This window comes from Pterocles gutturalis, unplaced genomic scaffold, assembly GCF_000699245.1.
Source record: "Pterocles gutturalis isolate BGI_N339 unplaced genomic scaffold, ASM69924v1 scaffold14073, whole genome shotgun sequence".
Taxonomy (NCBI): Eukaryota; Metazoa; Chordata; class Aves; order Pterocliformes; family Pteroclidae; genus Pterocles; species Pterocles gutturalis.
Genome location: NW_010120691.1, coordinates 55,284 through 69,159, shown reverse-complemented (window position 1 = coordinate 69,159; position 13,876 = coordinate 55,284). Strand labels below are relative to the sequence as shown.

General features: G+C 38.7%; 1 protein-coding gene across 1 annotated transcript in view; it reads right to left on the bottom strand.

The window, feature by feature from the left end:
- Positions 1-13,876, bottom strand: part of LOC104464325 (laminin subunit alpha-1-like) — a gene marked incomplete at its 5' end in the record, with an annotated part of 72,126 nt that overhangs the window by 4,998 nt on the left and 53,252 nt on the right. The window contains 16 exon segments of the mRNA XM_010076996.1: positions 99-257; positions 2,579-2,768; positions 3,861-3,973; positions 5,091-5,253; positions 5,724-5,909; positions 6,437-6,588; positions 7,279-7,449; positions 7,649-7,763; positions 8,927-9,012; positions 9,015-9,094; positions 9,705-9,849; positions 10,969-11,119; positions 12,061-12,185; positions 12,728-12,878; positions 13,120-13,253; positions 13,846-13,876. The exon segment at positions 13,846-13,876 is cut by the window's right edge and continues 134 nt beyond it. Coding sequence (XP_010075298.1) covers positions 99-257; positions 2,579-2,768; positions 3,861-3,973; positions 5,091-5,253; positions 5,724-5,909; positions 6,437-6,588; positions 7,279-7,449; positions 7,649-7,763; positions 8,927-9,012; positions 9,015-9,094; positions 9,705-9,849; positions 10,969-11,119; positions 12,061-12,185; positions 12,728-12,878; positions 13,120-13,253; positions 13,846-13,876 — 2,152 coding nt within the window.

Below are 13,876 nucleotides of genomic sequence, written 5' to 3'. Positions count from 1 at the left end.
TCAAATACAGGATTCTGAATTAGATGAGTCTGGATGCAGTATACTCATTCAAGTATCACAAAACATCAGTGACGCCCCATCACCCCAAACCTTCTTACATTCCCAAGATTCTTCGGCACGTAGTCTAAGGGAAGTCCTCCCACGTAGAGCTTCCCCTCCACATCCAAAGTGCTACCATCTCCCAGAGCACTGACTGCTGCCAATTCCTGTCCGTCTACAATGATTATACCTCTCCTTTTAATATATTCTGTCTTTATCTAGAAAAAATGCAGCATAGCAAACATGAATCGGTAAGCTGAATCAGTTACCTAGTCATAATTTGCTATAGAAATAAGCAAGACAATTTTTAGTGGTTAGATTGCTTTGATATGCTGTACTGAGGCATTCTCTTGAAATTCATTGTGAGGCTGAGGCCATTTCAGAACACAACCGAGCATCTAAACTGCTTCCTTGCCTCCCCAAGGGCTCACAATGATTGCATGTTGTTCCGCATAAGTTTTTCAGTGTCTTAACAATCATTATTTAAAACCTCTAATTTATCACCTTAAGATAAGAGTACATCACTGAGTTTGAAGAGGGCAGTACTGTGCTGGTCTTCTGCAATTACTGTGCTGCCCACCAGCTGAGCCATCTTAGCTCTCTGAAGCGCACACTCCTATGCTGTAATTTTGTGATGGGCAGTGCTGAATTTGTTATGACCAAAAAGCTTTCCAGTTCTGTCCATCTTGTTAATTCACGCTCCCATGGGTTCCTTGCACTAAAGCAATTACTCACATGCAGATGAGGGAGGCTCCAAGGAGACCTAATAGCAGCCAACCAGTACCCGAAGGGGCCTACAGAAGAGATGGGATGGCACTCTTTATCAGGGAGTGTAGTGAGAGGATAAGGGGTAATGGGTATAAGCTGAAAGAGGGTAGATTTAGACTAGACATTAGGAAGAAATTTTTGACTGTGAGGGTAGTGAGGCACTGGAAGAAGTCGCCCAGAGAAGCTGTGGATGCCCCATCCCTGGAGGTGTTCAAGGCCAGGCTGGATGAGGCTTTGAGCAACCTGGTCTAGTGGAGGGTGTCCCTGCCCATGGCAGGGGGGTTGGAACTCGATGATCTTTAAGGTCCTTTCCAACCCTAACCATTCTATGATTCTATGATTTTAAGTCAGCAAGGCATTTATTCTTCCCTGGTTACTTTTAGTCTCACTCAGAATCCTAGCCAGGTTCAACATGAGATTTCATTAATATTTGGGTTGTTAAGGGGATAAAGTGGTACAGCAGGGTGACATGAGCACATGACAGAGAATGGAGAGAAGAAATGCTTCTTTCAGCAGCAATACATATTAGCTTAAATTGACTGCAGAGCTACTGCAATAATCACCCCCAGCTGTGAAGTGACTCAGCCTTTATCTCTGAAAAAAGGTTCAAGCTCATGTTTTTATGTCCTGGGTTGTAAAGGTAGATCAGCTCTCATATGGAATCTGTTCACCTCTTAGGAAGTGGATAGTGCGAGTATTAGTTTTACATTAGTATATTCAATTTTAAACATGTAGCTGTAAATCCTGGAGGGTTCTTCTTTTTAGCATAGACATCAGAGCTTAACTGTGATATCTCTCTCTAACAGAAGTTCACATTTGCTTTCTTTATGTTAGTTTTTGCTGTTTTTTCTTCTGCTGATTATATATGAAAACCAAAAATAACACTCTGCTGATTCCCAAGGCATCTAGGAGAGGTGTCAGCTTTGTGCCATCAATCACTTTGTCCCACAGAAGCCACTTCCTGGAGTTACGGCTTCACGTATGGACAAGGGAAGGGAAGCTTAGCAGGATGAAGACTGTCATCCTCACCTGTCCTAAGAAAAAGTAATGTGGTCGAAGTTGCTTTTAAAATTCATGCAAACATCACAGTCATTTCTCACAAAGAAAGCCAGAGCCATCAGCAGGGGGAGGTGCTCAGAAGTGGGTCAATAGAGGCTGACAGTTTTTGTACAGAAGGATCTGAAGGCTATGTGACATCTGAAAGCTGTAGCCATGACTTTCCTCAAACTCTCCTTATGCCAAGTCTTCTCCCTTCAGCCTCCATTTATTCCAAATGTCTACCTTTCTCATGTTGCATCAACCAGTGAAAGGTAAGAGAGCTTCCCTGTCAGCACTAGCTGCTTTGACATGCTCAGGTATGAAGCAGAGAAAGGAGAAACCGTGCACCCACAAATTTCTTTCAGCCTGTCACACACTCAGCTGCAGGTCTTTGGTGACATAGTGCATGGAAAACTCTCTGTGGAAAAAAGTCAGAGTTTCTAGACCTCTCCATTGAGTTCTTCTCTAGTGAAGATCAACATTATTGCATAGTTGGTGAACTATTTTATTTCTAAATAATCTGAGATACTTGACAGCAGCTGGATGCTGGAATCAATGCATAATTAATGGAACTTAAAAAAAAATAATTATACTCAAACACAAGTTATCTGAATGGCTTCATGATTGGGTTAAAAATCTGTTTGCCTCTGCAACACAAATAGCGTACAGGAAAGTCAGGGAGAAACCAACTCCAGAGAAGAGAAAATGGAGTACAAGATTGGCAACTACCTACCGTATGCCATTTTCCATCACTGATAACAGCAGGGTGAAAAGCTACTGCTTTTCCTTTGCCTAGATCAAATGAGAAATAGAGATGTCCCCCATGAAGCTGTAGGGCTGCATAATCAACCTGCTTCTGGTGAGCCATGTAGTAAATCAGGCCACTGGAGGCAAAGGTTCTGAGATTCAGCTGGACAGAGAGTCTAGACAATAAAAATTCAGTGTTACTGAAAGATATTTCTTCTGCATTGATAAAAAGCTTTTCTGGAGGCAGAGAACAGCCTCAACCAATTTATTATTATGAAAGGAAATTTATTATTACAAAGGCCAGAAAAGTGGAATTTGCACTGATTCTAAGAAAGCATGACCTGTAAGGTATTTCATAATAGAAATCAGTGCTGTACCTGTCAGAGACAGGAAAAGTGCTCGTCACAGACTAAGCTGGGCTTTAAGAGAGACAGGCCCAGCTGTCTGCAATTGCAGGCTTGCCTATAGCCTCAAGAAAGGAACGAACTCCAGCATAATGTGATGGCACCCATTACTATTAGCCAGGCTTGCTGGGATATAACAGAGAGTCTGAGAGCAGAGGGAGGCTTAAAAGGTAGAGGAACTGATTGAGCCATTTATTATGGAGACACTAGGTTCAGACTACATAGCATCAATCCTCTACAATGTCCTTATATTCAACAGTTACAACAGAAGGGCTAGAAGCAAAAAAGGCTCAATGCCTGCAGAGGCTTTCTGAGTTGAAAGAAGCATATGCAAGTGGCTTGCAGGCTGTGTTTTGGGGACCTGGCTGGGAGCCTCTCAAACAAGTGAGAGTTGCGGAGAGGCTATCACACATTAAGTCTCAACAGAATGATTTGTTTAAGGAGTCTTAGTTCCTTCAGTGACATGGAGAGTGAAGCAGACATGGAAGGTGCAATTGCAGAAAATCCAGAAGAGAGAGCGAGATGTTAACTGCACCAGTCAAAAGAGCAGGAACCAGCTGTATGTGAAAAACAGAAATCAAAAGACTTACAGAAGGTACAGTGGGGCTCTTAAGTCTGAGGGGGAAAAAAAATGCAGAACTCTCTCCATGAGTTGATCTCAGGACCACAAACCAGAGAGAGACACGTTAATTACGCTGCAGTGGTTGCGATACATTCTTCCACGAGGAGCCCACAGAGATGTGAAGTGAGGGCCATGTTCAAAGCTGGTAATGCAGTGATCATTCATGAAAACCATCACCGCACTTTTTGTAGCTCAACACAAGATAAAACACTGTGTGCATGTGTGATTCAGGGTATACTCACTTCTTCCTAACAGTAGACTGATTGAAGAGTAGTGTCAAGTGACTGCCTTTGGAAAGTCCAAACTGATGGGCACCTGGAACATGATCAGGTAGCTCATCCTTTGCACAAACTACCTGTTAATGAAAGGACTTTATTAAGAACAGTATCAAGTGCTGAGCAGCAAGTCCTGAATGGCAATGTGCCTATGCAGAACTTTGTAAGAAGCAAAACTGAACCACATGATAACCACAAAGTACACAGCAACATCAAATAGCTGAACTCCCAATCATTCTGAGATCACTTTAGGCTCAAAAAGAACTAGTTCTAATGATTAAGCTGTGTCTCATGGACAGCACTGGTCTTTTCTACTGAGAAATATTTGTCATTTGAGAAGTATTCATTCACCATTTGTCTTAACTGATAGCTCTTTTGATAACAAATGCTGGAAGACAATTTCAGTGTGAAAATCTTATGGACTTGGTAGAAATGTTTTCCCATTTGGTGTGGATGCACATTTTTGTTATGAATTGAGGCATGGAGAGCTGTGTAACAGAGTATGAGCCAAAGCCATAATTTAGCTCTAAGAAGGACAGCTTATTTCTTTTCATAGCCACAGTTGTATGAAATGTTTAAAATCCTGCTTTCTGTTGCCACAGAAAAATAATTTCAGGATGCTTTAGAAACACTTCATTACAGAGATGTGCAGCTGCACATGGACAGCAGTAATGCTGCCCTTTCTCTTGGGAAAATGGACTGGAGAGAGGAGACCAGTGCTATATGAGCTGCATTCAGATGTTGTGTGTCTCTGGAATAGTTTGTGCCTCCTCTTTGACACAGAGCTGGGACTGCATGTGTCTGACCAGGAAAATGTGAATGCTGAATTGCACAGCTAATGCAAATCTCAGCACAGAGCCACTCTGGCAGGAACGCACTAAAGATAATAGCTACCATCAAGTCCTTCTGCTGAGGGATTATCACTCCACTTTTTTCTTTTTTAGTGTTGCTGCCTGAACAATAATAAACGTAACTACATTTCCCTTCCAAAAGGCCAACAGGCCCCTACAAAGGTTTATATCACAGTTTTTCTATAAGAAATAATGATTTCAAATCCACATTCATTGAACCATGTCATACCGTAGAAGAAGCAAATATACACAGTATATACTTTGAAAATTCTTCACAGAGCTAAAACGCATCTTGCTGTTGAACACTTTCCTAGAAGAGGCAATAAAGCTTTGCTGTAATACATACTTTTTGTGCATCTGTAAGTGGCCTCAGGGGAACTGGTAAAGCCCGAAGTTCAGATTGATTCTCAATGTCTTCTGGCTGTATGGCTGGTTTAGGCTTCTCTGACAAAAAGCAACTGTCCATATCTACATGTTCATACTTCATGGAAATGGTGAAATACAAAAACCTGTGTTTTAAAAAAAAATACATTTTAAGAAGTGAAATCCCAAATCCCTACATTTCCTGAGCATAAGGAGAGTAGTTTATAGGGTCTTTCACTAGTAACAGGATAAAGTGAAAGAAGTGGCATGCTGAGACAAAAAGTTTGAGAAGTGGCAAATAATCTGTCCATAGGATAATGTTAATAGACAATATTATTGGAAAATCATTCTGTTTGTGAATGCAGATGAAGCTACAGTAGAGAAAGATGTATTTTGTGCAGCGTCTCTATACACAATTAAGAGATTTTTAATGCTATTTGGAAATGTAACTGGCAAAATCCATTTTCTGCCTGTTATAATACCCAGATCATCAGTATCTTGCTTGTCTCATGTTAAAAAAACCAAGGAAGTGGATGTCATGAAAGAGATTACAAACTACAATAAATAATTTCTATACATAGTTTTCCAAAACAGGGCAGTTATCCCTCTGACTTACTCCTTGTTAAAAATAAGATTGCTGATACAGCCATGAAAGGAGCCAGCCATTTTTAGCCCTAAGATGCCCTCTTCTGCTGGAATGCCACCAGCGTAGAAGTTGGAAATATTCATGGGGCTTATTTCTGATGATGGACCAAGTCTCAGTTCTGCAGGGTTACTTTCATCCACCTGTACAGTTATGATCCTGAAAAAGATAAAGTAGGGAAAATATTAAACAGGGCCTTTAGACATGCATTTTCGAATGAAAAGCATTCCTTTCAGCCTCAAAATTGTCCTCTTCTATGAAATAAAAATTCCACAACTTTGATAATCCTTTCAATGTCTTAGAACTAAAAGATCTTATTCTTTAGATAATTTTTAACACGTAGAGTTTTGTCAACTATCTTTCTAAATTATTTTGGTAGGTATCTTTCCAAATTAGTTTGATAACTGTATTTTTTTAATACTATTTAGTGTACTTTACTCAATTGGCCCAAGCTGTCTAGAGATTCTCAGAGCTTTTAACTACAACTTCATGAGTGGCTATATGCTGTTACATTTACCAAGCAATACAATTACCATGTAAATCAGAACATCTCTATGAACAGCAGAAAAACACAGCCCTGATTGTTCTACCTAATGAGCTAGCAAAGGCAGTTCCTCAGAGAGCGCAGTGAACTGACAACAGCATACAGTAATTAAACAGGTAGTACTGTTTGCAGTCACATGTACCTCTTATTCCGGATTAGGATGACAGAGTGTTCTTGTCCATCACTGTATGTTCCATTAGCAGACTGAAGGATCACTTTTCTAGTACTTGCTCTGTCTCCAGCATTAACATGCACTGCAAGATGACCATCAATCAGCATGATGGAAAAGAAGGGCTGTGGATTTAATCAAAAGATTAATTTTTAACAATAACTCAATTTCCTGTCACTCATTCAGTGTTTAAATAGAACATACTTTGGAAAAATTTACTGCCAACTTTGTTGTAAACAAACTTCTTAATGAAACTCAAAGACTAGCAGGCATGTATTTGTACCTCTCAGAGTGCAAAGATTTCTAACAGAAAACATGAAAGCTGGAAATTTTTCTGGTCATGAAAAAAATTCAGGTTAAAATGCAGGAGTTTTTTTACACCACCACCACCCCACTCCTCCTTTTAGAGGAAGGAAATAAGAAGGGGCAGGTATTCCTACTGAGACTTTATCCCTGCGTTCCAGGAGCTCCAAAACAAGATAGCTGTTCATCTCAAATCCTTCAATAACTTCTTCTGACTAAAAGAACTGGAAAGTAATACTCTGTGTGCATTTCATGTGCAGTTTTCCTCCTAGTTGCAAAAGCATTCTGGGTCCTAGTAACCATAATAGGTCTCTGCTAACTGATCCTTCATCTCTCCTCTGCTACAATGAATAGCCTCTGTTCTTCACCTAGCCCCTGTATTTGGGCCTTCCTAAGATGAATAATTTTTTCTTTCTCATTCTTTACAAGTTACAGTCATAAAAAACTGACTTGATATTACAAAATAAAAATGGCAAAAACAAAACAAAAAAATCTTTGTTTTCAGTACTTGCCAAATGTGCTTGTCTACGTCGTCGCTTCTCCAGTCCCCTGCTGAGTCCTGCAAGAATGATGCCACTGCTGTTCTTTGTAGCAAAAGTTGCCATCAGTTCCGATTCTGGGCCTAAGGACTTAGGTACCAACTCAATATATCCATTGTTCAAGATGGTCACACTACGAATAGGCTATTTTACGAGGAAGAGAAATAATTACTGACTTTGTACCTACATAGCACCCAGTAAGAAAAAAAAAATCAAGTTTAGATTAGATTATCTTAGAATTTTTCAAGATAAACCCATTTCAAGTCACTGTATTCTTTCACAAACATTGCTATTCATTGTTTAATAAGAATAAAGATCAGGTCACAAAACCTAAGTGTCCTACCTCCAATACACAGCCTTTTCTTACTCCATACGAATTTCTAAGCAAATCAAAGGTTGAACGGGATATTTCCAGATTCTTGATGCATCCCACATACATTCTACTATTAAGACCTTTCCTGAAACACAAAACAAGCCTTTTTTTTTACCCAAGGAGTAGTTTTTGGGATCTCTTGGGGGAAAAGATTAAGAATTCTTCAATAAGAAAAAAAGCAATCTGTTTAAAGAATGCAGTCAGCCCAGTGTAAGCAAAAAGAGCGGTAATTTGGGTTTTACTCTTAGCAGATATTAATTCTGATCTTAAAAGGTGTCAGATAACATTGTCCCCAAATGGAAACATGCAAGCGTGTAGTGCTGTCTTGCCAGGCCAGGTCATTTTCCAAAACTTGAAGGTGAATCTTCAGCCGAAATGTGGCGCCTTTTGTATGAGAAGGTAACCGTAGCTCTCTGCTACCTAGCAATTCTTGTTCATTTCCTAAGTCTGGAGGATGCCTAATTTGGTTCAAGGTTTAAGTCAGAGAAATCTAAGGCTGCCCTGCCATAATCCCTTACAGGCTGCTGTGCCAGCTAAGATTAACAAGTCTGCACCTCTGCAATAACTGCGCAGAGACCAATATTGTCCTGGAATTTACCTTATTGTCAAGAGCATGCAGACAGTATCATTAGATTTTCTTTTTGCCACGTTTATCCTTTCAAAGTGAAGCCACTGGAAAAAATGTGACTTTTTTTAGCAGGGATGTGCAATACAAAAAGTATAAACTTGAGACATGCTGTAAAATACAAATTCGCAATGTTTTTTGTTGATCTGTTCAAAACTTTTTCTCCTCTGTTCCAAAATTCAAAACTGAATTACAATAATTCCTTTCTGAAGTAGAACTTTTATCCTGAAGTGTAGCTTTGCCCATAAATGCCAGCTGGAAAACACAAGGCTCACACGGGTAGAGATCAAAGGAGCATCATTCCAGGCAGCAGTGCTGAATGCTTTCCACAGTCTGACACAAAGAGCAGGCAGCTACTGTGGCAGCTGCTGTCGTGGAGATCGCCCATGGAGGGGAAAACAGAAGTCTGTCTCTGATCTGAACTGCAGTGTCAGACCTACCAGTGCAAAGCACCATATCAGAGTTTGAAGACAAAGGACAGATAATTTTGTGGTATACATACCATAAACAAGACTTCAGACTTCACTGATTTTCACTAATTTCAGTGGAGATGGCAGAATTTGTTAGTCTTTCCCTCTACTTACAAGAGTCAGCAAACGGGGAAAAGTGAGAGGACGCTTTACCTCACAATCCTTGACCTTGGCAGCCCACCAATGAAGATTGGGTCTTTATCAGAGCGATGAAGCTTGGGTCTTTATCCGAGCGGGTCAGGTCTGAGGCAACCCCAGGAGATTCTCCTTGCTTGCTTTCTTTATAATTAAGGTTATATGCATCCATGACTGCCAAAATTCCTGCAAAGAAAAGAGTAAAGGTCTGGAGAAGGACATGAATACACAGTCTTCCATTTTGGCAACCTTTTCTCTAATAAAGGAAAATGTGTTCATTCAATCAAACATGTATGGACAATCTTCTTATCTTCAAAATGAGTAATTTATCGTAATTCCAGCTATTCTGCTAATGTAATTCGTTCCTCTCTGCCAAACCAAGTCTGGGGAATTCTACAGGAAAATATATATAAGAGAATATTTTATAGCTATTAACATGTATTATTTGTAATACATTACTTACCAAACATAGGCCTCAAAATACTGCTGCACTAGGTACTATGTAAAACAGAAAACATGATCCCTGATATACAGACTTGGACAAAGACCTTTCACTCTTTAAACATTGATATGTCTTTTTCTGGGAGCTTCTGCATTACCTGCACTTTTTAAGATGTGCCAAATCAAGCACAAGATTTACACTGCTATCCTTCTAAAAGCAAAGTAACACAGGTGTGGCTGCTAAAGGAACTGCATTGGAAGTGACCAAATTAGGTTGCAGTGATGTTCCCTGTGGTTATCTTGGATATTTGTATTTGTAAATGTGCAGACCGTTCTTTTTCAGTCTGTAGCCTACCTTGTTTCTTGTTCCGACTGAAGGAAATTTTATACCATGTTCCATTGTTGTAACGATTTTCTGTTGTAAGAGTAAGAGGTCCTGAACCTAGATCCACAGTCAGTCTCACTTTGCCATCAACAAGCTCAAGGGACAAGAAATCTCTCTGGGAGGTAAAAAAACAAAACAAACAAACAACAGATTAAATTATTGGAAATAAACTCTTCCAAAAGGATGGATACTTCACAGGTTTGGGCTACTTTGTGAAAAAGTTTTGGTAACTCTTGTACCTAAATTATTTGTTAGGCCCAAGACAGTTGTCTTTGCTATGTTTAGGAAAATGAAGTTATGTGTACCTCACAAGGAGGTCTTTTTGCCTTTTTTGTTGGTATTCTTACTTAAATGCATCATCAGTCTTGATTACTCATTAGGGGAAGGTTTAAATAACAAATGTCACATTTGCTTTTTTTTGGATGAAGTTCACTGATTTGACTTATAGCATACTGATCAAACACTACAACGTTCTTTCTGCAAGAAGTTAAGAGCTTCTTCACACAGTAAAAAAGACTTTCTGAATTGTATCAGAAGTGCCCCCTCTGCATTGTAGAACTTAAGTCAGTTATCATTGTGCAATGGTTCATGCAGTGGGTACATAACAAATCAAATGAATAATGCGGTGGCTCTGAAACAATCTGTACCTAAATAAAGCTTTGTCCTCCTTCAGGAAAAAAAAACAAACCACCAGCTAAGTGTGCAGTAAGCTGCATGACATGATAATGAAGGTCTGGAGATGGGTCGAGGTTATATTGTTGTTGCAGGTAGTTTTATTTAATTTATTTCAGTTTACTGAGTTCCCATCTTATAGATTTAGTTCAATATGCCTATTCGATATTATATTGTCCTTCTGCAAGCTCAGTGCCAAAGCATTTTACATTGTGCAAAGGTTCCTCCAATTAAACAAAATTAGTCTATTGTCCCTACTGTTTCTGGCCTTTAGTTAAATAATAATTATTTTTCATCTAGAACCAAAACAAATTATAGAGAATTCTTTTCATTGCTTAATTTTGCCCTTAGTATATGTAAATATTTGCTCTAAAGAGTTATCTCTAAGGTTCCTGTCTCTACTCCTTTGGCTTATGATATCAACCACAGGTGATAATCTATACGAAGATAATAACTTGTTTTAATATATGTAAGCTGAAAAATAACAAAGAAAAAAGCAAGAAACCATCAAGTGATCCAAAAATAGTTTTTGACAGCTTAAGAATTTTTTCCATTTTCTTACAGTGCCATTTGAAGCAAGATACAGAAGCAGCCCATTAGGTGAAAAGGTACTGAAAAATATTATTATCTGAGTCACTGTTGAGCGGAGTGCCTTCTCCACAACTGAGTATCCAGTGCCATCAAAATGGAATGAAGTGTCCTCATCCTGTGGGCTATGGGAATAGAAAACAGAGTTAAAAATGTGTTTTTCCAGTCGTTCTATATAAAATATAAGAAAAATTAGATCAGTCGGTGCAGCCCCCAAGCAGTATGATTAGAAAGTGTGGAAAGAGACTTGAGTCTTGATGTTATGAATAACTGAAGGATTCCAGCCAAAGGCCGCTTTCATTATAGAATCTCATAATACATGATTTAGCCATGGGGAAGGATGTATACAAGATAAAAAATATTCTTCTCTGATGTATGAAAAAACCCAACTATTTATTAAGGGAAAAAATAATTGTTACAACATACACCCTCTGACTTAAAACATGTCATCCATTTATCAAAATGCTTTGCATAATTGCACTCACAATAAATGTTCTCTTAGCCCCTTTCTCTGCAGTATACTTGTAAAAAATATCTCATGCAATCAAGCAGCACCCTCTGCTGTTCCTAAATGAAACATTCTTCAAAAGGGAATCTTGTCAAGCATATTTCTTTTCAATTTCTTAAACAGAAAAATAGTACAGTCTGCAATCCCTTTTCACATGACTACAAGAACAGTAGCAAGCTCAGTGGCTAAAGTTTTGCTACAAATTTTTTTTATAAGAGTTCCTTATCCTAGGAAAGAATACATTTGTCTTGCTGGAAATTACTGGAGAGCAAACATTCCAAAATAGTCTGGTTCACTGACAGGCCCTACTTTCAATGCACAAAATACACCATAGCAATAGAACTCCTCTGAAATAGTGATTGATAAGTGACAAAATTTCATACAATTAAATTATTTGACACCACTGACACATTCAGATTAGTATGTTCAGAACTCTAAATTAATGAACAATGAAACACTGCAATTTGTCTGAATTCATTATTTTTAGCTAGCACAGAAGTATATATTACAGATGTAAATTACTCTAAATCTGTTATAAAAGAGAATGAGACAAAATACCTTCCAAAACAGCCATTGCACTTGCCCTCTCTTTCCATGTAGTTCCAAAGACCGATAGATTTGCCATTCAGGGATGCCTCTCCCATGCACCCTTTAAAATGGGTCACCTTAACAGCAGGTGATTTCTGTAAGACAGGAAATACTTCATGAATAAAATTAATGTTAAGTACTCTGAAGATTATGCAACCAGACCTTTGCTTGTTTGTTTTCCTTAAACTCTAACTTCGTTAGATATAAATCATAATACAAGAAGAACACATTTTAGCATAACTATTAACAATTATCATTTAAATCATAATAGATCAGTTTTGCAGTAAGTAAAAAAGTAAAACAGCTATGTCCTTGACCTACTTACTTGCCTCATGGCACGAATAACAATGGCAAACTAAAAGAAGCTATGGAAGAAGGAAAGGAAAAACAAATTCGTTGTGTGATGTCAATGTATCATGCATGCACACACAGCCTGTCCTGGTTAACACCTCATGCAATAATTTCCAGGGAAAATTAACTTCAGGATACTAGAACATCCTTATAGCATCTTTGCTTTATGTTCATAGTACCTGGCATTTCTTGATGAAGTAACCAATTCATGCAATTATTTCTATGTCAAAAGTGTATCTCAAACATGGTAAAAACATTTTACAGAATGTTGATCTAAGAACTTAACCTTGATTTGCCCTCCAAGTCCTCCGATAAACATTAGGGTTGATTTGTTAACATCCAGTACGCTGGCTGTCCCCGGAGAGGTTGCAGATTTAGATGAAGGCTTCTGATTGGAGTTCATTTCCTCTATGCTGAGTGTACCTGTTTTTCCAAACCTGCCAAGTACAAATACTAATAAATAGCTTTAGAAATCACCAGGCTTAATCAACACATGCCATTGGCTTCTCTTTAAGGACAAGAAAAATCTTGTCACTGGATAACTCAGAATATGGTTTGTGTTGTTTATGACAAGTTCACTCACTAAGTAGCTGAACATTTCTGCAATACAGTAATCTCATTTAAAAAAAAAAAATCAATTTTCCTACCCAACATTTATGCCATTCTCATGTTAATTACCTGGTTGCATGTATTCTGTGCCATTTGTTGTTGTCAATTTGCAAATCAGGGTATTCCAGTCTTGTTGATCCAGAGCCCAAATCCCAAAGAAGAGCTACCTTACCGCGTCGCATCTCCACTGCAAGGAAGTCTGTCTGGAAAACAGTAGGGCTTATTCTAATATGTGGCATCGAATGAGTAGTTTCTGTTTTCTGTATTTTAACATGTAACACTCAGAAAATCCTTACAGACTTATGTCCCTACATCCCATATTACGGGAGCTGACTTTCAGCAAAATCAGGCCCACTAAGTTTTTACTCATTTTTACATTTAATGAAGCCAAAAAACTCAGCCATCATGCTCCTTTTCTAAAGGGGGGATGCAGCATGCTCATGAGGGCCAAATTCAAGTACTTTCTCTGTGATACCAGGCAAATCACTTAATATACTCCAGCATGTTATATGAAAGCATTCCATGAGGTTAATACAGAGCATGGGAAAAGGAAAGGGGAGTTTCATGACATGGCCAAAAGGCAATACTAAGGAATCTGGTGCTTTTGTTCTCTATCTTTAAGGATCTCTAGAATCACCTAAGGCACAAAAATCTTTCCATCCCTTGTGTACGCATTTGTCCGCAAGGGGCCTCACTTGGATATTTAGTTTGAAGTCAGGTAGGAAAAAACATATATATGGTCATTTAAAACATTTGACTACCATCACCTTCAGTAAATGTTTGCCAGAAACTTACCTTTCCATTGCTACCCAGGTAGAAAAGGAGG